Raw genomic sequence first — 25,713 nt, forward strand, 5'->3', positions numbered from 1 at the left:
TTTGGACGGGTTATCGGAGTTGACTAGTATTGTGTTTGTGCAGTAACGGGTCGGAAAGATGGGACGGGCCAACTGCAGCTGGATTGGGCCTGAGCTCCCTCTGTCCTCCGAGATGTTCCGTGGTGAGTCTTTTATCTTAACCGGTGGTGGGAAACACAGAAGGCTACTAAAGAACTAAAGACATGGGAGAATCAGCATTGCTAAGAAGAAAATAAATAATCCCATGAACATGTAAGTAAGTCATTTGTATTTATATAGCGCTTTTCCAGACCAGGGTCACAAAGCGCTTAAACAATCAAAACAATATTCAATAAAATATATACTTTAAAGGTCAAGATAACACTGAGAACACAGGAGTTCCAGAAAATCAAGGAAAAGCCTGAACAAATAAAAACGTCTTAAGATGTTTCTCAACTATGCTGTTGTCAATCATTTGTTGTCAACATTAAACATCAGTTGTGTTTTATCAGATGATAGTTTAAAGATGTCTTAACTTGTGAAAATACAATATTTTAACAGATTATACGCAATAACTATGCATAAAAAATAAGCTATTTTTTTCCACATGTATGTGATGTCTGGCCAATGATAGCGATTACTTGCATTCAAATTGTCAGCAACTTTGCTAGAAGCTAGAAATCCATTGTTACTCACTTGATGAAGGCACATGTTCAAGTCCAAAAAACATCTAATGACACCAAGTTATTGGTGGAAAATTGATCAGTATTGGCTTCCCCCGAGTTGGACAATTGACAGATTCTGGTTAACTATGCGTTTGTCGTTTTTGAAGCCATCAAAAACGAGCTGTGGCTCTTCCTCATCCCTGCCGGACTGGCCGCCATTTCGCTGGGATTGTTCCTGGAGGAGGTCGGCTTCATTCTGCGACACATTCCTTCCTCCAGACGAAAACGTCTCTACCTGTGGATATTAGGAATGTACCCGGTAATGCTCGAATTCTCATCCCTGTGTTGAAAAGAAGTTTTGAAGCACACCTTGTTGAGCACCACAGGCTGATGAATCTTCAAGTTACTTTTGGAGCCAGATGGTAATTCGTATCACCACTAAAAAAAAAACCTACTATTGGAGTTCCTTCATCTGTTGTTGAAGAAGGGGTTGAAACCGTAAAATAAATGTCTTCTCATGTGACAGGTCTTTGTCTTCACTTCACTGATCGCTCTTTACATCCCTCGCTCGTCTTCTCTTTGCAACTTCATCGCGTCACTGTGAGTCCAAACTTTAAACTTAAGAAAAGTCTAGCAACACAAGTGTGTGTCCGTGTGTGTCCGTGTGTGTCCATGTGTGTCCGTGTGTGCAGGTATCACTCCATCACGTTGCTGAAGTTCATGGCACTGATCACAGACTTCTTTGGGGGAAAGGCTCGCATGTTAGCCGCTCTGTCTGGAAAGAAGTTATCTCCAGATCCTTTCCCCTGCTGCTGTTGCTGCTGCCTCCCCATGGTGGCCATCAACAGGTACACTATTGAACTTTACATTAGAAAAGAAGGTGCTTTGTTCATTTTAAGACAGGAAATACAGTGCCTTGCAATATTATTCGGCCCCCTTGCGCTAATACTTTGTAGCACCACCTTTTGCTGCAATTACAGCTGCAAGTCGCTTGAGGTATGTCTCTATCAGTTTTGCACATCGAGAGACTGGAATTCTTGCCCATTCTTCCTTGCAAAACAGCTCGAGCTCAGTGAGGTTGGATGGAGAGCGTTTGTGAACAGCAGTCTTCAGCTCTTTCCACAGATTCTCGATTGGATTCAGGTCTGGACTTTGACTTGGCCATTCTAACACCTGGATACGTCTATTTGTGAACCATTCCATTGTAGATTTGGCTTTATGTTTTGGATCATTGTCCTGTTGGAAGATAAATCTCCGTCCCAGTCTCAGGTCTTTTGCAGACTCCAACAGGTTTTCTTCACAGATTGTGTCCCACTTGTTGTTGATTCATGACAAAAAATTAAAAATGTATATCTTTATGTTTGAAGCCTGAAATGTGGCGAAATGTTGAAAGGTTCAAGGGGGCCGAATACTTTCGCAAGGCACTGTAGGTCTTGAAATAAAACATATGGGATTACAGACTATTTTACCCAATGTTATGAAATATGTTTACCCCATTATTGCCCTATATTTACTTATTTTATCCATAAAATGTAACAGTTAGTTAGAATTTAAAGTAGAATTAATAGCAATTATCATTAAAAAAAAATGCTGTAGTAGGAACCATGGCCAAGATTCACATAATAAGCAGCATAATCTTTGTATTGTCTTTTTCCTTTGTGGTTTTTAGCAGCAGCCATAACTGGATGATGGCGGCAGTACTTCAGCTGTCCGTCATCCGCAGCATCCTGTTCTTTGTCACTCTGGTCATGTGGACGGATGAACAATATGAATATGGAGATGTGAGTCAAACCTTATTTTCACTATGAATCCTGACAAAATCTTTGTTGTTCTCGCCATTTTCGAACGACTCATTTTATTCTCTGCAGGTGAATTCAGTCAACCTGAACCTCTACGTCAACGGGATCATCTGTGTGTCCACGTTTTTGTCCTTCTACGGCCATCTTTTGTTCTACAAAGCCACGAAAAGCGCGTTGCACGGCTTCGGGCTGCGATCCAAATTCATCTGTATTGTTCTGGTCCTGATCCTGTGTGGCCTTCAGAACGGAATCCTGGAAACGATGGGTGCTCTGGAGGTGTTCCCATGTTCTCCACCGTTCTCAGTCTTGACCAGGTCCCAGTGTAAGTCTGTCCATAACAGAGCTCAAAACATTTTAAAGTATTTATCTGTACCTTCTAAATGTCCTCAGTGATTTACCACTACTGCGTGATCGTGGAGATGTTCTGCATCGGGCTCTACGCCCGCCATACTTTCCGTAAGTTGGAGCCCAGCGTGGCGGACGAGGAGCCCGCCAGAACCAGAAGAGTCCAGATAGGAGTTCAAACTGAGGATGTTTCCAGCCTCACATCTGGATGTGACCTTTTCGTTGCCACAAATCACGGGTACAGCTGCGACAGCGAGGACAGCCTGTGTAAGATTGAACACACACCCATGGATGTTTTCTCCTTCCCGCCGGCCGGACCGAAGCTTCCAGCCGATCCTGGGTCTGCAGGTTCTGCTCAACATACGCCTTGCTCAGTGGTCGACGAGTCACAGGATGTCACTGTTGTTTAGGGACGTTTACATTGTTGGTGACTCTTAGAAGTATCTTATTTTTTTTAATTTATGATGCAAAACTTTTATGTACCAAGTAAGGACCAACACAAGTGAAATAAAAATGGGATGAAAGACATGTTTTTGTTTGTTTTCTATATTCTTTATGGGATATTAGCTACTTGCTAGATTGAATAAAATCAACATGAAAAAGTCACGTTTGTTCATTTGTAACGTAATTGTATTAAAAATGTCGAAAGTTCGTTCACATATCTAAATAATAACGTGTTATTAATGTGAATGTAGGAAGATCAGCACAGGTGCAAACCGGATTGTTGCTAAAGTCAATCTGTTTATACTTGTGTCCTTTAAACATATTAAAGTAATTATCTTCTGATTTTTATAAATCTTTCTCTTTAGAATTTACAGTTTGTCGAATCACCCAAACACGCTACATGCGTTTATAAATAAAAAATGCTACGTTATGATAAAGTTTCATTACGATTACTTGTTCTAAATGGTAGAATTCGCCACTAGGTGTCGGTAAACACATATTCACAAAAAGTAGAAGAAGAAAACTGGGCCAATGAAAATCGAGTACGGTAACGGTCATCCAATCAGCGGCGACAATCAGTCTTCCCGCAGTAAGACCCGCCCCTTACCGCTTGTTTTCTTCCACTTTGGCGGCTGTGTGTGTATGTGTGTGTGCGGGAAATATGGCGGAATTTTTGAAAGGTAACGTACAGCCTTTCTTTAATAAAAAACAAACCTGCTCGATTGTTTATATAGATAATTTGTCGCAAAATGGCGTACTAAGTTGTGCTTCTACTTATGTAATGGAAAACCCAAAATGTATTTTAAACATAAATACGACCGTGTGACGCCACGTTTTTTAAAATGTATCACTTCAAGTTAAACTTCGCTTTTCAAAAGAAACACTGTTGTTCGTTAATGGAATTAAAAGTTATTGTTATTTTTAAGTATGTTGGAGAATGTTGAAACCACGGCGTGCAAGTGCAGGCGCCAGGAAATGCATCGTAAACGGCTTATTGTCATCTTTAAGAAACATTTACTAAGTAATGTAAAAAGTAAAGTACTTATTTTAACAGTAGGTGTGTTGCAGGGGATTCAATGTGCACGAATAGATAAGCGAATATCTGTTATCACGTGCGACAACATGCCTTTTTAACTCCATAACGTTCTTATAAAACGTATTCAGGGGAAGTTGTGTCTGTTAAAATAAAGTGTTGAAAATCCGTTTTGTTTTTAAAATGTCGTCCCTCCTTCTTTAAGGTACTTGTGGTGTAGGTTGTGTGGTTCCCTGTAAGATGACTGCTGAGGCCCTGCGGTCTCTATGTCGCTACGAGGGATTCAAGTGTAAAGACCTCGACGTCACCAGAGCCAACATCCACGACTATGAAGTAGAGTTCCTCTGCGACTATAAGATGGTCAAAGTAAGTTTCTTCGTCAAACCACCGTTCATCAGACGTGTAACCCCTCGGCTTAAACCGCTTCAGGACGAGGAATTCTACCTGGTGAAGTGGAGGAACTTCTCGGAGTCCGTCAACAGCTGGGAGCCGAAGAAGAACCTCAAGTGTTCCAAACTAATGAAGCAGTTCCACCAGGATTTGGATCACGTTCATCGGCTCAAGAGGATACGACGACGCGGCCCCGTGAAGATGATCGCCAAAGACATCTCCTCCATCCTCGTCCAGAAAGCCAAGCATCGAGCCAGGATGCAGCAGTGGGAGGACCACTTGAACCGCACCCGGAACCACCCGGGCGTCATCTTCGTCCGCAACGACGTGGACTACGAGGGGCCCCCGAAGAACTTCACGTACATCAACAACTACAAAGTCGGCAAAGGCATCGTGCTGGACGGGATATCGGTGGGTTGCGAGTGCAAGAACTGTTTGGCGGAGCCCGTGAACGGCTGCTGCCCCGGCGCCTCCGGGCACCGCATGGTCTACAACGACAAGGGTCAGATCCGACTTCGTCCGGGGCAACCCATCTACGAGTGCAACTCCCAGTGCAGCTGCGACGCCAGCTGTCCCAACAGAGTGGTCCAGAGAGGCATCCAGTCCGACATGTGCATCTTCAAGACGGAGAACGGCCGAGGGTGGGGCGTTCGCACGCTGCAGCGCATCAGGAAGAACACCTTCGTCATGGAATACGTGGGAGAGGTGATTATAATGAGGATTTATATACAGTTTAAACATATTTTTGCTTTGTTGAGGATTAAAACATCCTGCAAGAGATTAAACGTTCACCAAGGTGTTTATTTTTTCTGTTTTTATTGTGTAAAATTAGTTTTTTAGTGTTTTTTTCTGTTGTATAGAAAAGTACAACTGTATCAGTAGACGTGTGTTTTTAACACGTTATATAAAATAAATGATTGTGTATATTTTCTACCCTGACGGCAACATTGAATTGATTTTCCCCGCAGATCATCACGTCGGATGAGGCCGAGAGGAGGGGTCAGGTGTACGACAAGCAGGGCTCGACGTACCTGTTTGACCTGGACTACGTGGAGGACGTCTACACGGTGGACGCCGCTCACCACGGAAACATCTCCCACTTTGTCAACCACAGCGTAAGTTGAGACGCCCTCGAGTGGTTAAAGTTACATGAACGAATGGCAGTAGCTGAAGTTGATTCTTAAAATTAAATCTGCATTTGTGGATTTCCCAGAGACTTACACTGGCTTAACCCCTGCGTTATCTCTGGGTCAAGGTGACCCGAAGGCCCGAAAAACAAATGGTGGCTTCCATGATGATGATATGCAGTGGTGGAGGTCGTTCACCTTGACCCAGAGAAAACACAAGAGATACCACAAACGCATTTGTTTTCAGGTCTTCGGGTCACCTTGACCCTGAGATGACACAAGGGATACCACTAACGCATTTATTTTCGGGCCTTCGGGTCCCCTTGACCCTTAGATGACACAAGGGTTAAAACAAATGTGGGCATCTCATGTTACATCATGTAAACCCAATATACACATTTTTAATAACATTTAATTTAATTTAATTACATTCCAAAATTATGAATTAATTGAATGACACCTAAAACTTATTTTATTAAAATTATTTAACACTAGGATTTTTGTTGTCTTTCAACAAAGTTATCGTTTTAGGTCTTGAGGAACTTTTGTTACATTATCTTTCGTGTTAATTATCTGTCCTACACTAAAAAGAACATCCCACTGTATTTTATTCATTTATCTGAGGCTTCGATATCTTCTTTTTTAAATGTACATTTCACCTCCATCTGACTTCTCTCACATCTAAACCTTTCAATACTTGCACCAAATAGTTATTGCAACTGTCATATTGGAGTAAGTAAGTTTGAGAATATGTCACAGGACTGTCCAAAAGTACTTTCTAAAAGCAACTCTAATGTCGTTTATGTTGTCTTATCATGTCTTGTCATACCTTTTGGATTTTGCGTTTCCTCCTCACTCGACCATAACTGCCACAAACCAGTGGTCGAATCAATACGTAGCAAATACAAAGTGGCTTAAATTAGGATTCTGGGTGAGGTGTCTGGCCCGGGTGCCTCCTGGACTCCTCCTGGGTGAGGTGTCCAACTGTGAGGAGGATTCACCAGAGAAACTGTTGTTTAGACAGTAGGGTTTCTGGAGAGAGGGGAAGTCGAGGGTCTCTTTGCTCCGAATGCTGCCCCCTTGACCTGATTTTGGAAGCGTGTAAGATGCAACAAACTGCTCCTGTTGTTATTCCATCCAGCTGTCTGTGAAACCAGCAGGAAGAGAAGCTGACCAGGAAGGAAACGTTTATACTTTTATAATTATAACCAGAATAGTGAGTCGAAGGCTCCGTCACTGTTTAACCAAACGCTCTCGTGTCTCCAGTGCAACCCAAACCTGCAGGTGTTCAACGTTTTCATCGATAACATCGACGAGCGACTACCGAGGATCGCTCTCTTTTCCACCCGGCCCATCCCGGCAGGAGAGGAACTGACCTTCGACTACAAGATGCAAAGTGAGTCCAGTAGGAAGTTAGACGTCCCACGACGGGTGTGCTGATGGAGCCGTCTTTCTTTCCAGTCGATCCCGTGGACACCGAAAGCACCAAAATGGACTCCAGCTTCATCCTGGCGGCGCTTCCCAGCTCTCCGAAGAAGAGGCTACGGGTGGAATGCCGGTGCGGCTCCCAGTCGTGTCGAAAGTACTTGTTTTGAGCCATTTTGACTCCTTCAGACTTGCCAAGAAATCTGTGCCGTTTAACCTTTAAACATATTGTTCGCTCAGCATGTCGTCAGATCTTGTTACTCTCTCTAAACCTTACGCCTCATTTCCTCTTTTTTTACTATTGTTTTCAGCCTTGTTCATTTCTCCTGGAGAGTGTTTTCACACCGGTTTAAAAAGCTTGCGTGTCTCTTTAGTTTACCTTCAGGATCCTTCAGCCGAACAAGGAATCTGTGTATTGTCTGTATCATGGCCAACATTTTAGCGACGACCAAATAAATGGTTATTTTTACTGGAAGTGTCATCTTGTCGGCGAGTGGAATGTAGGCCAGCAGGTCGGCCCGTCTTCACAAGTGTCACCTTCTCCTGGGATGGAGGGTTTGGGCTGTGAGGAGTCACGGGTGCTCGTGTCAGATAAGAGATAAGAGATTATCAGATATTTCATCTGCTGCGATGCCTCAAATGTCTTCATATCACCTGGTTTAAAGACTTTCTTTTTTAGTTTTCACTAGGTTCTTTAGGGATTTCATCTTGACTAGCATGATTTTGTTCATTTTATAGTGCTTTCCGTTTATGCGGACTGGGTTTTTGCTCTACCGTTTTAATGCAAGAGATTTTAAAATGTATGAAAACCTTTTATAGTCCCACAAAGACATTTGTGGGTTTATTTTGTATTAAACTTTTTAAATAATGTGTTCAATGACGCTGTTATTGTATCTTTTGTATCCGGTGATGCTCACTTGGCTAGCTAACATTCGGGTTAGCTAGCTAACATTCAGTGCCGTGTCTCAAACCGCATACTTCTCTTAATACACAAGCGGTTAGTATGCATCAGGATAGTGTACGTACTAACTAGTCCGCAAATTCTCGACAGATGGTAATAGCTGTGTCTCAAATCGCACACTTGCGTACTTAAACTTAGTGTTTTTAGTGCATAAGTGTGTCTCAATTCTTAGTATGCAAAACGTAGTGCTCAATGCACACTACATTGGCGTACTAAAACGCAAAACTGAGTATGGATCGATTGACACTTTCTACCCTAAACGGCCGCCATCTTAGTGACGTTGTAAACAGAAGCTACGTTTTTTATATATATATATATACATATACTTACAGGTACAATTTCAGCAGCAGTAGGAGGATGACACTTCTTCGGTGCTAATACAGGTGTAAATATCTCGCAAATATTTCCTTTCTCATATTTCTTGATCCAAACCAAACGTGCTGCCAGCAGGTGTCGATAGTGTTCCTACAGCTGGTTGAAATGATAGTTAAATAGTAGTAGAAGAAAAATAAGCTGTTACGTCCTTTTCCGGTTAGTGCGTAGCAGCAGTGTTTGATTTGAGACATACTATCTGCGTACTAGTTAGTACATACACTATCCTGATGCATACTAACCGCCAGTGCACTAAAATAAGTATGCGATTTAAGACACAACACAGGTAAGCTAGCTTACATTCAGGTAAGCGTTCTAAAATTCAGGTTAGCTAGCAGACATTTGTTTTAGCATGATAACATTCAAGCTAGCTAGCTAAGATTTGGGTTAGCATGATTACATTCAGGTTACTTATCTTAGATTTGGATTATCATGCTAACATTCAGGTTAGCTAGGTAAGATTTGGATTAGCATAGCTAAGATTTGGGTAAGCATGCTAACATTCGGGTTAGCTAGCTAGCATTCAGGCTAGCTAGCTAACATTCAGGTTAGCTATCTTAGATTTGGGTAAGCATGCTAACATTCGGGTTAGCCAGCTAATATTTGGATTAGCATGCTAACATTTGGGTTAGCTAGTCAGACAAACGAAAATGAAGCGGGAAACAAAAAAAACAGACTCCTGCAGTAGTTTGGTGTCAATATAATGCACTAGTAGTACAGAGGTCACAGTAAACAAATCAAAAGAATCTACTAGAAGCAACCAAAAGCACTAAATCAACACTTTCTGTTCATTTTCTTTCATTCAGTTCCTGGAAGTTTATTCCACAAAATCAGGAAAAGGTTTTTCGTCTTTATCTTCTGGTCCCTTTTTCTTCTTTTTTTATTTTTAAGTCCAAGTCTCTTGTTTTTCCTCCAGATAATTTGGTGAATGTTTGTCTTCTTTTGCTGGAGTGGTGTGTCGGTGACGCAGTAAGGCATAATTCTCAAAAGTAAAAACGGCAAAGATAAATCCACGCGAACATTCCGTCTTCACGTCGCCTCCGTCGAGGTCACATTCGTACACGTGTGGTCGACGCGTGGATCCGTGGTGGCTTTTTAGCGCCGAGTTGTAAATCGGATGAGGCGAGTTTACGACACCGTCGTGATCTACTCGAAATAATCTCGGTTTTATTTCTTAAATGTAGCCATTAGCGCGCTAATGCCATCGGTCGTTTTAAGTTTGAGCGCCTTAAGAGCGCCGCTGGATGGATCTTCAATGGATTAGGGTTTGTTTCTTCACAGCGACATCATTTCTGACCCTCTTTACCTGCCGCTAAATCTCGCTTTCGTGACGTCACGTGGAGGAAAAACTACATTTTCCATGATCCCGGTGATCGAATGTTTTGTTCGCCTACATTCTTTAGTCACTAATGTGTGTTAATCTTGGTTCTTTTATTGTTACACATTCCACTTCACGTGTTCGAAATCATGGTCTGGCGGTTAGTTTCTAGTCATGTCAAACTCCTTCATCCTAACAGAGGAACGTGTGTGTGTGTGTGTGTGTGTCGCTGCAAGTTGTCGTCACGCTAACCTGGCTCGTGATGCTTCTGTAAAATCTTCTTCTTTTTTTTTTAAAACGAAGACACAACCTCATGCATCACTTTTCACCGCTCGTTATTTTTCCTGTGGAATTCTAAAGTCGACAGAATTTACAAACCCAAAGCCTTCAGACGACTGATATTTAAAGACTCATTCCTGTGAAAACCCTTTTTTTTGTTCTCCAGCACGTTTTAATGACTTCTCGAAAAATGATGTTTTCAGAAGGGGGTAATATTATGGGGGATTTGTGCCTGAGGTTGGAAAAAAACTTCTTTTTTTTTGAATATGGCACTTTTTGCCGGATCACCCTGAAGGGTTGTTTTTTTTGTACTTGTTAGCTTGTGATCGGCGAGGGTTAGCACGGCGCCAAAAAAAGTAGAAATCCCAATTCACGCCGAGATGGTTCCGACGTCTGCACGAGCGACGATCCTGCGGCCGTTACATGACACAATAAGGCTCATGTGGCAAATGCGGTTTAGTCCTGCAGCGGGCTGGTAGGTGGGAAAGAAGCCCTTTCTTCAAGTCTTTGTTGAGAAAGAAACACACTATGGGGTTGACGCCGGCTTGAGCGAAACTCATCCACACGGTGGTGGACAGGTACCGGTGGGGTATTGTGCACGCCTTGACGAACACCCGCCAGTAGCACGCCACTATGTAGGGCGACCAGAGCACCAGGAACAGCAGCGTGATCACGTAAAACATCCTGCCGAGCTGCTTCTCGGCTTTAAACTCCTCCATCCCCAGCAGGCGTCTGTTCTGGGTGTGCAGGTTCTGACGGATGCCCAGCAGGGTCGGGGGCATGGGGCCTCGGCCGAAGCCGGCGATCCAGTTGGCCGCCGCCTGCCCCGTGGCCCCGGGTCCGTGGAAGGTCCAGTTCTGGCTTATGGCCGGCACCATCTGGACCGGCTTCATCTTGCGATGCTTGTACTCGAAGAGGAGCAGCTTCATGTAGACGATGTGAGTGGCCAGGATCAGCACCGCCAGCATCAGCATGAAGCCCAGCGTGTCGTTGGCCTTGAAGTAGCGGTGCTCGAAGATGCACTGGTCCTCCTCGCGGATGAACTTGTAGGTTCCCACGTCGAAGACGGGCGGGAACGCCATGGCCACGGAGAGCGTCCACACCATGCACGTGACGCCCACGCACGTCCAGAACGTCATGCGCTTGGTGTAGAAGCGGTGGTGGGCGATGGCCATGTAGCGCGTGACGCTGATGCAGAAGAGCATGAAGGCGGCGTGGAAGCAGAAGAGCACGGCCATGAAGGCCACCACCTTGCAGCTCAGCACGCTGTAGGTCCACGCCGAGCCGTGCTTGATGGACACCAGCACGAAGGGGAAGCAGATGGCCGAGCGGATGGTGTCGGCCAAGCAAAGGTCCAGCAGGAAGTAGTAGGGCGCCTTGTGGAGCGCCCGGTTCCGGAGCACCAGCAGGGACACCACCAGGTTGCCCACCAGGCTGATGCAGATGATCAGGCCCAGCAGCACCAGCTTGACGGCGGACGAGTGACTCTCCGCCACCGAGTCGCCGGTGGTGGCGACCACGGCCGGCATCGGCCCCGCCGACCCGTCGATGCTGTCGTTGCCGTGCGACATCCGGAAGTCTCCGCCGCCCATGGCAGCCGTGGGAGGAACGCCGCGCCGCGACCCAAGTGTCCCGCCGCCGGAGTCTGGACTCGCCTCGTGGTTTCTCTGTGGGTGTGGTTCACGAGGACCTGGAGCTCCTCCATCCACATGTCTTCATCCTGGTGTGGCGTCGCCTGCTGCTGCGTTCACTGACCTGACGAGCACAAGACACAGATCGTCAAGAGGTTCGATGGTCGGAACTGAAACACGTTGGAAGTACAATGTAGCAGGATTTATTTATTTATTTAAATAAGTCAGTTAATGAACCTTTGAGAAGGAAATAACTTTATTGACTACTTAGAATTGAACTTTAGTTACACACATATGGTGGTTGGTGCAAAAATAACGCAAAACAATAGCATTTAAATAGAATTAATAAAAGCAAGAGAGGAAAATCATAAAAAAAATAAAGAAAAATATTATGAATCAAAACAAAATTACAAACATTAAAAAAACATAACCATCTATCGAAGCAAATGAACAAATATTGAATAAAACGGTAATTGGTTTTCAAAGTAAAGCCCAAAAACAAATAATTGTAATTAAAACAACATTTATATATATTTTAACGATTTTGATACGATTAGATTTACTTCTTTTTTTTTAAAATACAAATATTGAAAAAAACAAGTATTGGTTATTTCAAATAAACACCAAAACAAATAATAAAATAACATTAATATACTTAAAACAACACATTATTGTGATGTAATTACATTTACATATATTTAATACATAAGTTATTGAAATAAAATAAAAGCTCAGTATTTTTTAAAGAAAAAAATTAAATAGATTGATTAATTAATCACAAAAAATAATAAATACATATATATATATATATATATATATATATATATGTATATATATGTATATATATACATATATATATATATACATATATATATATATATATATATATATATATATATATATATAAATTAATCATTCTATTTAATTTTTTTCTTTAAAAAATACTGAGCTTTTATTTTATTTCAATAACTTATGTATTAAATATATATATATATATATATATATATGATCGAGAATTATAACAATAATAGAATGATCAAAACAAAATACTAAATAATAATAAAAAATAATTTAAATAAAATAATGAATGAAGCAAATAAAGAATCCAAGCACAAAATAACAAGTGAATCATTACAAACAGAAAAGAATGAACAGATCATGTACATAAGATGGAGAAATTAATTGATCATCGACTGATGCAGTGACTCCATCACCGCTTCTGTGAAGCATGTGGACCAGAACCAGCAGGTCCACGTATGATCCTGGACCACAGCTCTCACAGGGTTCTGAGGAGCAGTCAGGGGGGGCTGTGTGACTTTAAGGAGGGGCTTTAGCAGAGCTGTGAGATGGTTGGCAGAGTGAGAGCGAGGAGCTGGGTAGCAACAGCATCTCTCCACTGTCAGAGGGAGGAGGCTGATGGTCCAGCTAAGTGGATGAGACTCAGATGGAGACGGGATCGGTCAGGCTTTGTGGATCGAGTCGATGTGATGGAGAGCTGCTGCATTGAGCAGTAAGACTCCTCTGGAGCTCCACTGCACCCCCCACACAAGCACCCCCCCAGCTTAATAAATCATGTTGCTACTGAGGCCTGCTGCTTTATTTACATCTCAGACTAGAAGATCCCTATGATGGTCCAGATCAGTGGATCAGACCAGAATAACAGTATTATTACACACAGGAGAGACCACTCACCTGCTCTGGATCCTGCTCCACTGATGCAGTCTCCGGTATCAAAGAAGGGGAACAAGCACATAGGCCACTGTGGTCCACATTTGAGGGGTCAACAAAGCCGACATAAGTTCCCGGTCCTGGCCGCTAGTGGACCCTCGGTCCCGGGGAGCGCACGGGAAGCGGCTTCATCACTGGCGGTCCGTGGGTGGAGGGAAGGATGGGGGTGAGCGGACATGTTCCCTCACAGTGATCCCACCACCATCTCATCCTCCACAAAGACCGTCAGATGGAAAGATCGGAGTCCGAGGCCCGGTTCGGTTCGGGATGGAGATGCGGGCGCAGGGCCGGTCCTCATCGCCTCCAGCCTCCTCCTCCTCCTCTTCCTCACAGACACCAGCAAGTGTCTCGACTGGATTTGGAGCAGTTATCCTGGCGATCGCCGGGCCGGAACCACAACAGCTGTCGGTGTCACCCGAGACTCTAATCCCGTCTGAACGGTTCACGCAGGGACGCGCCGGAGCTGCGGTGGGACGCGGGCAGAGCCAGCCCACCCCGATGCTTTGTGTCTCTTCTGCGCGACATCAACCATCACCACCTTCCACCGATGATACAAGAAGAATAAATACACAAAAATAATGTTGAAGTAGTTATGGAATTATTAGAAAATGTGGACAATTTCTTGACAATTTTATGTCAGTAAGTTAGTAAGTATTTTTTATTTATATAGACCAGGGTGGGTTGCTTTGTAAAAATGACTGCTAGCTATAGAATCAATTTATTTTATTTGTAAACGTTTGCAAAAAAATGTGGCCAAATATATACAACTTCATTTTGAATATTTACCAAAAACTGGGTATTCTGGAAAAGTACACAGTCCAGTTGTCTCGCTTTGGAATCCTATGGAGATATTTGATAGCACACGATTAAATGGGTTTAGTCAATGAAGATGTGAGTGTCTTTGGAGTGTGAGATCCTGGAGGAAAAACATAAACACTACACACACTGGAGGGAACATGTTTATTTCATTTATGCATCCCTTTTATCCTTTTATTTTCCACTCTTCCTTAAAAATAATAGTTATTGAACAGTGAATTTACAATTTCAATTCATAAAAAAATGGTGTCAAGATGTGTTGAAACAACATTTTGAGTTTGCAGTAGAATAAACCAAGGCGTCGCTATATTGTGTTGTACTTTCAAAGTTCCGCCGCTAGATGGAGACCACACACAGATTTTGTTCTGCAAGTTGCATTAACAAGTGTTTCAAACGCATTCTTTTTCTTTGTGGAGGTGCACAAAACTCTGAGGAGAGTTATTTTATATCTTTTTATTTATACGTCATCAGTGGTTACCAACCATCACCAGCAATAGACCAGAAGAATGACTAATAATGTTCATTAAGCTGATGCACTTTAGGCACTTGAAGACATGGACCAAAAAATGAACAGTCAATGGTGAGGATTTGATGTTTCAAGGCAACCACACACCTGAGAATATTTTGGACTGGACCGTTAAGTTCAGCCCCTTACAATAACCTGAGTGACCGATAGTAGATCTGCTTCAGTTTTTCTAAGACGATCAGTCTTTCACCGTCGTAAACAGCGGCCTCCCGGCCAACCTCACCACCATGTACGTGTTCAGTCCCGGAGCGTCAAAGCCTGGAGACAAACCTTTCTCGTTAAACTGATGGAAGTTAAAGAGCTGCTTGTCCTGCGTCTCCAAGGACACTAAGGCACCGTTGACCATCATCTTGCAAGGGTATGGATTGTCAAACACCAATCGGAACACTCTTTCCTGAAGGTAGTCGAGTCGGATAGTTCGGTATTTGGGCGGCACCGTTTTGTCCACGTGCGGTCCAAACTGCTGCAAGATGAGGACCTTGTCATCGCCCTCTTTTACTTCGTAAAAAGTCATATTCCTGTACGTGTAATAGCCCTTAAACGGTTCCGGGTCCGGCGGAGGTCTCAGAGTCTGTTGAGCTTCTCTGAAAGCGTTCACCACGGCGGGGATGAGGTCGTTGTAGGACTGTCTGACAAGATCCTGGCCTGCCGGTCGGATGCCCGCCATGAGGATCACTAGTCCCAGCTTCAGTCTCGGCACTAGGGACAGACTGGCCGCGTATCCGTCCAGGTCTCCGTCCTTTCGCACGACGTCGTAGCCGTGCTGCTCGTTGATCTCCCAGGGCGTCCCGGTGGCGTTGGCGAAGTAGCCTTCCTGGCATTTGAGCAGCGGCGTCATCATGGTGTTCAGGGTGTTCTGGCGGAGCAGGTTACCGCCGTGTGCCCCCAACAACGCTATTATGAGCTTCGCCATGTCGGCGGCTGTGGAATACATCTGACCCGCCGGTCGGTACCATCCGAGGTCATACAGGGGGGCGGGTTGACCGGTGCCATAGACGCCCACCGCCATCCGTCTCTGGACCGTCGGGCTGATGTTGAATCCAGTCTCGTCCATTCCGAGCTTTTGTAGTATGTTGTTATTGACCCAATTCTCGAAGTCCAACGCCCCTGCCCTCTGGGCTAAGACCTCGGCGAGTAAAGAGAAGGCCACGTTGCTGTAGTGACACCTGAAGAAAAAAAAGATATATTGTTTGAAGTGGCACAAGAGACGCCATCTTGCCTTTCGTCGTCTCACCTGGTGCCAGGATCCGCCACAAGGACGTCATCCTGCAGCAACCGACGAGCTTCCTGGGTGTTTCCACTCCAAAGGAGATTAGTTGACCTTAATCTTCTGGGTAACCCTGTAGAAATATATCAGGTGAACAAATCTTTCTATTTAAGGAGCTGCCTTGTCATGGAGCATGTGGGTTATTTAGTGACGGTTGTTATGGGGACTCCTACCAGGACCACTACCACAGATAAGGACGGAAAACTTGCCTTGAAAAAAGCGATTTTTAGTGGCTAGATAAGGCGTTTTAAGCTGAACCTCTTAAGACGCCATTGACAGTTAAAAAGTACGCCTTTATCTAGTTTTGTTGCATGTTTCTCGTTCTCTATGATTATTATTTAACAGATAAAATGACACAAGCTTGAGTGAGATTTGTTTGACACCAATGATAAACTCCATCACAATCTTTTGGACGCACATCAGCTAGAAAGCACTTAAAACACAAACGTATCAATGGTATTTCTAATGCAAATGTGAAGTAATTGCTTCTCACTCTCACATCCATCTCCTCCACCAGCTTAGTCAACACCCGTCCAACAAGTCACAAGTTAATCCACATTTACCAGAGAGGTGGCTGGCCATTCTGCGGAGAGTCAGCGTCGGGGAGCGACTTTTCGGCACCCTGGCCGAGGAACCCTCGCCGCTCTGGCCCAGCGGGTTCTTGATGGTGAAGTCGTCGAAGTACTTGTCCAGCGGGTCGTCCAGCGAGTCCACCAGCCCGTCCTCCCACAGCTTGTAGAGCATCAGGGCGGGGAAGATCTTGGACAGGCTGGCAATCCTGGGAGTGGGGGCCACGGCACCATTTAACAAATGAGATGCCCAGTCATTCATTAGTGCGCGCCTCATATGTGATAGTCCGTCTAATACACGAGATGTAATCCTAATTCCTACACCTAATTCTACTCTAATCCTCATCTGTATCAAGGCAAATGTTGAAGAATTTGACTTATGTCCGAGGATTGTGGGTCGGACAGGCTGTTAGTGTAATGGACGGCTAGTGATGTTCACTTCCCCAACGGTGGTTAGAATCCAACACCTTAACGCGAGCTCACCTGTACACCGTGTACTCGTCGGGTGGCGGGGAAGTCGGGTCGCTTATGTTCCTCCTGCCAAAATGCTCGTTCCAGAGAATGGAGTCGTTCAAAACCACGATGGCCGACAGCGCCGGCAGGTTCTTCTTGTTGGCACTCGTCCTCAGGAGGAGATCAATCTGCAGGCGTGAAGTGGCGTCAAAACACACTCAGAGGAGGTTTCATCTTTCAAAGTGGTGCATCACCTTCTCCAAAGCCACCCTTAGTGAGATTATGGGATGTTTGAGTGGCACTGGCTCCGGGAAGGAAGGACACATCTTGTCTACCACCACTTGCCTCTCAGCTACTTCTGCAGACGACAGAATAAACAAGTGTTCAAAAGTGTGTGATGATTCTGAGAGAGGTCCAAAGAAATACTTGTGAACAGTTGGGTATGCTTAAGAAAAGTCTCAAAAGCACCTTAAAAAGGACGCATCAGAATACATTAACTGATCAGATAATCACTGAGGGTGGTCGCATTAGATTGATCCAACACAAATTGGAGATCTTAGATCACTTTATCTGAGGAGATTTTGTCTCATAATCACTTTAATTCTCTTTTAAATTGGCCGGATCTACCCAGGAGGTAGATCTGTTAATTCCAGTTTCAGGCAAAAGAGCCAGACTCCCTCTGGAGTCTCCTCTTGCAGATGGGTTTTTGCACTAGATGTATTAAAACTACAAGACAAATATTTCAAGAAAAAAGCTTCAATTGCAATTTTCTCCACAGGCCTAGTTGATTTTTTGTAGTGGTTGTGTCTTAGTGCAGTTCTCTGATTAGCCCTGGTTTACAGAGCTATTTCCTTACACTTCTTCGACAGGTGTTGTCCGTCACTTAGTTGCCATTCAAAGAATTCCCTTTATACCCAGAAAAAGCTGTTGAAAAATACTGTCATGATTGAATCCCACAAAAACCTTGATGCACTGGTTATCAATATATAACCACGGTGTCTAGCACCTTATAGAAAGGTAGTTTCAAACACCCCTGACTCTATCAAATGTACGACTATAGATCTTCCATAGAAGACGGATTGCTCCGCCGCCCAGGCTTGCTCTCCGACAGGAGCTCTGCTTTTACTGGACTGGTAATCCTGCAGATTCTCGTAATCCCGCCGTCTCTTTTGGAAACTAGCAATTAAATCAGAGGAAGGCCTGAGGTGCTCCTGGAGACAATCTGAGAAGGTGAGAGATCCTTACCTATCTTCAGTTTGGGCATCCGATACTGCCATATGAAGCAGAAGGTCATGACGACGGAGAGGAGAAAGAAGACCACCATGCCCAGCATGGTCCATTTCACCTTCATCGTAGTGCGGCTGTGAACAAGAATTCACCGGACGATAACTCAAGAGGTCCTTGAGGAATTGATCTGAGATGTAGCAGGACTCACCAGCGAAGGAGTCCGTCATCCGTCTGAAGGTTGACGGAGGAGCGAAGTGGCCGGAGCAGTCAAAGAACCAACACTACCTTCACGCACTTAATCCTCAGTGTGATCCCTGAGGGCGGGATTCTATTCCCACTCCACTCTGACATCATAATCTGCAGGGATGAGGAAGCTTGTTTCGCCGTCATCAATCTCATCCTGTGCGCTGACTTTTAGCAGTTGAGGAATCCCACGTCGAAGGGAAGATCCCCTCCTCTCTCGCAGCAGGATCAGAGACCACCAGAGCTTGACTCTAGCTTGTTTTAGATACAAAACTGAATCAAATCTGAAGCATGGAGTAGAAGACGTGTGCAGCCCGACCAAAATACTTTCACTTCCTTCAGGTGAACTTTTAACCAAGATACAAATAATAATAACAATCTAAATAATAACTATATTGGAAAGGTTTATGTAGGTCATTATTATTTCTGGGCTAAATTGACATCCACAAATCAAAATCCTGCATCATTTTATAATTTAAAATGATTAAAAGGACATTTGAATACAATTGCTGTAGATGGGAATCATTAAAAAGTTTCTCGCATCTATATAATTATACATTTTAGGATTTGAAATACCATTGATAGCAATGAGCTTGTCGTGAAACACAGAGGGTGATAAATAAGATCATATTAATGTTATTATTATCACAAGATATTATTCAATGTTTGGTACTTATCTACCTCTCATTATAAAATATGTATACATGAACATAATCGGTTAATTTAATTTATAATTTTAAAGTTATAAAGAATAAAAGGTATTAATAATTGATAATGATAAATTATCACATTTCTTACATATTTATTTTTCGATTAATGTTACGCAACGTTTGATTATTGATACCTTGTCTATTAATCTTTTTTTTTTTTTTTTTTTTTAAAAGCTTTTCAACTTAACATTTGTTTTTTCCATGATAGTAATTTATGTTTTACTTTACAGGATGGGCCTCTTAAAAAATTAAAAAACTTCGACAAGTATGACATTTGCTTTCAGGCACCGGAAGTAGTTCAACACTTTCTGCTTCAGCTCGAGGGCTTCACTGGTCAAGATGCTCTTTTTCCCGGAACTTTACCTCAACAGGTATGTCATTCATTTTGTCTCATGCTATACATGACACAGTGACTCACGCTCATCGATTTGTTGCACTTAAAAAAAAAAAAGCATAAAAAGGTAAACGAAATGTAAATAAAACATTTCTGCGACGTTTTTTCCAGCCACCTCTAGAGGGCGTAGTAGGTCCTTAAACATACCTTCGTGTTGTGTCGCAGAATCACTTCGCTTTACTTCACTTAAAAATGGTACCTGCTTTAAATCACAAATTATTTTAAAGAAATTAAATTAAATTGAAAAAGTGAAACATTATTATCTTCCATAAAACTCCCGTCCATTCATCTTAAAAAAGTATAATTTATAATTTATTAGACTTTATTAAACTATTCGTCTCAACGTTTTACTCCATTTAAATTGCGTAACATTAGAATAATAAATAATTCAATATTTAAGAAGCTTTTAATAGGGTATTCAAAAAGTATAAAATATTACAGTTCTAAAAAACACCTTTTAATACGTGTTCAGTATATTACGTCACTTTATTAACATACAAAAAATACAAACAAAAAAAACCCTAAATAATATACAATACAAAGCTAACTAAACATATAATGAAACAGTTTTCTGCATTTTAAAGTGTGAATCAGAAGCTTTTAAATTACACTTAAATAAAGTGAAATAATACATTTATGAATAGCAACTTAAATCGCATTAACGTAAGTTTGAGGTAAAAAAAGAATGTTAAGTGAAATAAAAAGCATGAATTAGGTGCAGAAGTAATAAACATCCTTCTCTCTGTTTGCTGATTTTAGCTATAATTTGACTATTTGACAATAGTCGAAAATGTGTGTTGTTGAAAATTCTAGGTACACAAAAATTGCTGAATAACCGCTTAAAATGTTTGATTGTACTTGAAAATAATACAATTGTAAGTAAGTAAGTAATAGTTATTTGTAAAGCGCCTTTCTAGACCAGGGTCACGAAGCGCTTGAACAATCTCAAACAATACACAGTTAAAATATATACTTTAAAAGATCAAGACACATAAAAAAAACACAGAAGTCCCAGAAAAATATGTTTCTTGAAGGAGTCAGTAGATCATCAAACACAGAGATCGTTCCGAAGCTTTAGGAGCAACAGTCTGTAAGGATTTCTCTCCTCTGGTCCTGAACCGTGTTCAGGAACTATCAGTAGATTCTGATCCACAGACCTCAGAGCCCGAGCTGGGGTGTAAGGCTGGATCAGATCAGTGATGGAAGGTCTGACCATGAATAGATCTGAAAGTAAGAACCAGAATTTTAAAATTTGATCCTGAAATAAACTGGAAGCCAGTGAAGAGTTTTAAAGATCTTGGAAATGTGAGTTCTTCTACTAGAGCAGGTTTTGTATCAACTGCAGACGAGACAGATCCTTCTTGTTTAGACACCAAAATAAACTGTTACAATAATCTAAACGAGAAACAAACGCATGGATTATAATCTCCAGATCGTGTTGTGACAACATTTCAAGTTTAGAGATTCTTTCAGTTGAGTGTATTATGTACACAAAATAAAAACAGTATGTAATTGGTTATGGAAACTGTTAGTAAGTAACACTGGTCAAAATATTGTGTTTAAAACAAAAGTAAAGTAATGTATGGAAAACACATTTATATTAGAACAAATCAACGTTAAACAAATAACGTCTTTGTATCTCCAGGCAGACAAACTTGTCACAAAGATTCATATTTTCTGCCACGAGAAAGTACTTCATGCCAAGTCGCGTGAGCCACGGCGGAGGTTTCACATTAGTCATAAATATTTGGCATAATCGCGCCCTCGGGTTTGCAAAACATACACAAACACACGACAACATTTACCTCATCACTTTCAAGTTTTGATGCCACACTTTTGTTCCCCGAGCGCCGGGACATCTGCTGCACAGCTGCTCCGCCAGCACACGTCACTTCGCATCTTCACTTATTTATAGTGGCTTCGCAAATAGACGTCGTCTCAGGGCGACGACCAAAAGGTACATTTTCCCGATTCACGTCAATTCTTATCGCCCTTATCTCTTAACGGTGATTCAACGTAATTGAGTCGAGCGGACCTGGTGTCCATGTCCTCGGGTGCTTGGGCACCTCTGATCCCTGGTCCTCACTCGGGGGTGTGAGGCGGCGGAACGGCACCAGCTTTCCTGCTCAAATCTATGACCCACAAGTCAAGATAGATTATGTGTGATTGGGCCGCTGATGGCGCGTCTGACCTACAATCTGCCTGAAATTCTCTTGCGCCCCTGTCCCTGAGCAGAAAAGGTTTCCATGGAAACCGGGGCCTGTGTGGCTTTAATCTGTTGTTGTGCAGCCCTCACTCATCTGGAGCCAGGGCTGGATTCCTTTTTGTCAGGCCCATATTCTTCTGCTCTATTTCCTCACTGAGCTCTGCGCTCCGTCCCTCCTCCTCTCGCATGGAAGCCTGGGCTGTTACGAAATCAACCCGGAGAAGCTCCGTCCACCCATCCGTTGCCAACGAGTTTTGGGCCGATGTTAGGGACCACTGAGGTCCCCCCCTTCTCCCCCCAAACACTTGTCAAAACCAAACCATAAACAATCAAAAAGTGTAAAAAAAAAATGAAGTTATAGCTAATAATTGTTGGCGACTACAGGTGTCGGTGAGAAGAAGTGGAGAAGGTTCTGTCGCCCCATTAGTAGATCATTCAAAAGAGAAGGTGTCCACTTGTTCTATGGGTGCACCACCCCCCCTCCCCACCACCAACCCCCCCGCCCCCCTCTCCTCTTGCCTTTTGGTTTGGCCCGAACAGTCGCGGTAGCAGCAGCCACTCAGTCTTCATCCCTGAGCTGACGATGAGGATGAGGAGGAGGATGCTACGAGGCAGTGACTGACTCGATGGCCGATGGATGCTCTAGCTGTTCCCTGATCACTGCCGGGCACCGCGGGGGGTTATGGAGCTGCTGTTTCTGCTGTGGATCCTGCCCGCCGCCTGGACGGCCGAAGGTAAAGGGCTTGTCGGTTTTTTCAGTTTCCGTCGCCGAGAAAAAACTGACGAAAAACTAGTTCTCGCGACATTTGTTTATGCGTTTTAAAAGTGAGTCGCTGCGGAGATTTTGTTTTGGTTGAGAACTTTCCAGGCGATGTGTCAGAATGTGTGGAAGTTGTGTTGTTTATTAAGTGTGTCGGAGACCTTCGGCTAGTTTAGGTTTTCTTTCCCACTTCTCCACGGATGATTTACGAGAAAAAACAACGAGAATATCTGGAGCGACAACATGGAATTAATGAGAAATCAACCCTAAAACAATCCAAAAGTAAGAAACCCGGTCCACATGCCCCCCCAAAAAAAGAAATATGGCGTCTTATTTTGTGACATTGCACGTCAGTTGGCGACAATTCTCTAAATAAATCAATCAATTTTGCTGATAAATAACAGAAAAATAAATCTATCAATTTGGAAAATTCCTTTTGGGAACATTCTGGACTGTGATGCGTAACAAAGATTAACAAAGAAGAATCGATTTGACATTTTTGTGACAAATAAGGGATTTAAAAAAAATAAAAAATAAAATAAAGTATCATTAAGAAGAAAATTCCTCATGAAGTCGTGGGAAAAAGGGAAAAATCTAGTCGCTACATAAAGAGCATAAGGAGGAGTTTACATTGTTATGGACGGCGGCGTGGGATTACTGTAAGACTCGCTCCGTTGCATTGTCGGGGCCCCTGAGAGGTTTTCTCACAGGCCTCGCATGTGGCCCACACGCAGCCTTGTGTTGTGGTCCGGGGCCGACGGCACCAGGAACGACTCGCGATATCCTTCGTTATTTTAACGTCCACGGTGTGATGTGCGTTCTGTTGTGAATCCTCTGGTTTTATACAGTGAGAAGAAATGACTTAAAATGTGATTTAATGGATAAATAACCGGATGATGCTATTGGTCGAGGTCAAGATGGTGTTGGATCGTGTCTGCGTCGGATTCCGATGCTAAAGCGCTAACAGGGAGTATCTTCTCAGCGTCTCGTGGCAGCGGTTCATCGGGTTCTTGAGATGGTTCCGTGTCGGACAAAGAAGAGATATTTTGCGCGTACGTTCAAATCCGCTCGATCTTATCGGTAAATATCAGGGAGAAAATTTGGGAGGAGGTTCGATGATTATTTCCTCGTAGTCGCTTTAAACTTCCTGATCGTATTCTTCTTACTACACGACTTGAATCTTTCATATAATAACCTGGTTGTTGTAGAATAACAAAAGCATACGAAAATGTTTTTAATTTTTCAAGAGTATTCTCAGAAAAAAATGGATCAATAATTGTAAATTAATCGTTTTTTTTTTTATTTAATTGTATACAGATTTAAGATGTAGTTTCTTAATGAAATACAAACCATGATTTAGATTTAAATGTTTGTCTTTGGGAAAAATATTGAATTCATGAATTAAATTTACATTTTTTTAAAGCTTTTTTAACTTACTTAATTTAATTTAATTTAAATTGGATTAGCTAAACTATGACGAAACTACTGCGTAACACACACTATTTAAAACAAAAACAAACAGCAGGAAGGTTAAAAGCGAAATATTCATCAATATTTTCTTCTACCATGAGGAGGAAGTATCGCTTCGACGTAGCTGTCGTTGTACGAGCTAACTTTGCTAACAGGCACGTTTCTATACGCCTAAAGTATTTTTGAGACACCAGTTGTATCACTGAAACACCAGGAATGGTCTCATGAATTATAATTATATTTATATAATTATAATTATATAATTATAATAACCAGACCGATGTCCAAAACTAGACTAGCATCTGTGAAATACTTTATTTTTTGGTGTAGTTAGCTTAATTTTAATTCATTGTGTCATTTAGGCAAATACAAAATAAGCTTTTACTTATATCAAATGTGTCATATTTTCATTATTAACATCCTATTTAATCATTAATCCATCTTAATGTCCACATGATATTTGTTTAAATCGAGTTTATTTCCGTTTCTCGGTGTATTTAATTGCTAACACTAGCTACATGCTAACTAAGCGAGAGAGCAAAGGTCATGAAACGGAGACGCCTCTTGTCGTGACGGACGGATCAAGGGAGGCGAAGAAACGAGTGAAGACGGGGTGGAACCGGTCGCTTTATGGAATTCTGGGATAGGTTTGGATCAGTGTGGGATGAAGAGGAGATACATGGACGTGTCAGATGAGGACACGGGTAGGAAAGTATAGAGCAGGGGTTGATGGGAAATATCTGACATTGAGCCTCCAAACAACGATCAGATGTTCGAGGACGAGGGTCTCGTTTTAACCCTTCGATCGAGTCCAAACCTACACAACGAACTGTTTGATTCGAGTCCAACGATCCAAAGATTCCCCACATAAATTTTCGGAGCTGACCTTTCCAGAGTGGATCCCCCCCGCTGTGCCCCTCGCCCTAAACCGAGGGGATTGATCGGCGATAACCGGACCTCCCGGGTCACACCAGGATCTCCACCGGCGCCGCGAGGCGAAGATTCTTTTTAGCCGCAGCCGCCCGGCGTGAACTTATATCAACGTTTATTGTACTTTTAATGTGATTCGTGCCCAAGAGCAGCTTCTGTAGCTTCGAGTTAGACGTTGATTGTAAAGTTAAGCTTTTTTGTTTTCCTTAAATGATCCCATTAGGTCCAGTTTGTCTCCACGGTCCTGAGATCATATTGATCCTGAGGCCGCGAGACAGTTGCTGCTCAAGAGCACATGCTCGTCCGACTGCGATCGTACTTCATTCAGGTCACGAATGAAAAACGGAATTTAGGTTAAACTCGTTAAACGTGAGTCAAAGAGTTTAGGCTTCAGACTCCAAGTATGCGCGTGAAAAAAAATTGTGTTTAATCGTATTAATATTTGATAATTATTCCTCATATTGAGATAAAAATATATTTATTTATATATATTTTTCACACAATCTAAGGTAAATCAAAAGTATTATCTTACGTTTTACATTTTAGTGTAATTAGAACGAAATATATATATCACAGTATTTAAAATATATATATATATATGTATTTACAATAATAATGTCATTTGTAAAGTAACCTTGAATCTTTTGAATTGACGCTTAACGTATTA

General features: G+C 42.6%; 5 protein-coding genes across 6 annotated transcripts in view; 3 read left to right on the plus strand and 2 right to left on the minus strand.

The window, feature by feature from the left end:
• Positions 1-58: 58 nt before the first annotated feature.
• On the plus strand, positions 59-3,177 carry LOC148059161 (organic solute transporter subunit alpha). The gene is made up of 7 exons (XM_087781490.1): positions 59-122; positions 791-942; positions 1,150-1,223; positions 1,316-1,471; positions 2,293-2,404; positions 2,492-2,744; positions 2,813-3,177. The coding sequence occupies exons 1-7, from the start codon at positions 59-61 to the stop codon at positions 3,175-3,177; spliced, it is 1,176 nt and encodes a 391-aa protein (XP_087637616.1).
• A 669-nt stretch (positions 3,178-3,846) lies between these two features.
• On the plus strand, positions 3,847-8,063 carry LOC148059162 (histone-lysine N-methyltransferase SUV39H1-like). Its single transcript, XM_087781276.1, has 6 exons — positions 3,847-3,891; positions 4,450-4,610; positions 4,674-5,339; positions 5,603-5,749; positions 7,028-7,157; positions 7,223-8,063. The coding sequence occupies exons 1-6, from the start codon at positions 3,873-3,875 to the stop codon at positions 7,354-7,356; spliced, it is 1,257 nt and encodes a 418-aa protein (XP_087637402.1). The 5' UTR covers positions 3,847-3,872; the 3' UTR covers positions 7,357-8,063.
• Positions 8,064-9,204: 1,141 nt separating this feature from the next.
• gpr173 (G protein-coupled receptor 173) lies at positions 9,205-13,973 on the minus strand. The gene is made up of 2 exons (XM_087782141.1): positions 13,440-13,973; positions 9,205-11,871 (listed from the first exon to the last, which is right to left on the minus strand). The coding sequence occupies exon 2, from the start codon at positions 11,706-11,708 to the stop codon at positions 10,536-10,538; it is 1,173 nt and encodes a 390-aa protein (XP_087638267.1). The 5' UTR covers positions 11,709-11,871; positions 13,440-13,973; the 3' UTR covers positions 9,205-10,535.
• Positions 13,974-14,995: 1,022 nt separating this feature from the next.
• LOC148059164 (beta-lactamase-like protein 1) lies at positions 14,996-18,458 on the minus strand. Its single transcript, XM_087781493.1, has 6 exons — positions 18,352-18,458; positions 17,361-17,464; positions 17,137-17,294; positions 16,648-16,862; positions 16,052-16,157; positions 14,996-15,983 (listed from the first exon to the last, which is right to left on the minus strand). The coding sequence occupies exons 1-6, from the start codon at positions 18,455-18,457 to the stop codon at positions 14,996-14,998; spliced, it is 1,677 nt and encodes a 558-aa protein (XP_087637619.1). The 5' UTR covers position 18,458.
• A 3,959-nt stretch (positions 18,459-22,417) lies between these two features.
• Positions 22,418-25,713, plus strand: part of LOC148059165 (ephrin type-B receptor 2-like) — a 39,845-nt gene continuing 36,549 nt past the window's right edge. The window contains exon 1 of one of the 2 annotated variants that reach the window (XM_087781170.1): positions 22,418-22,620. In XM_087781170.1, the coding sequence (XP_087637296.1) occupies positions 22,569-22,620 (52 nt within the window). In that variant the 5' untranslated portion in view covers positions 22,418-22,568. The remainder of the gene's footprint in view (positions 22,621-25,713) is intronic. The other variant, XM_087781171.1, reaches the window with a different exon arrangement.

This window comes from Callionymus lyra, chromosome 19, assembly GCF_982586985.1.
Source record: "Callionymus lyra chromosome 19, fCalLyr1.hap1.1, whole genome shotgun sequence".
NCBI lineage: Eukaryota > Metazoa > Chordata > Actinopteri > Syngnathiformes > Callionymidae > Callionymus > Callionymus lyra.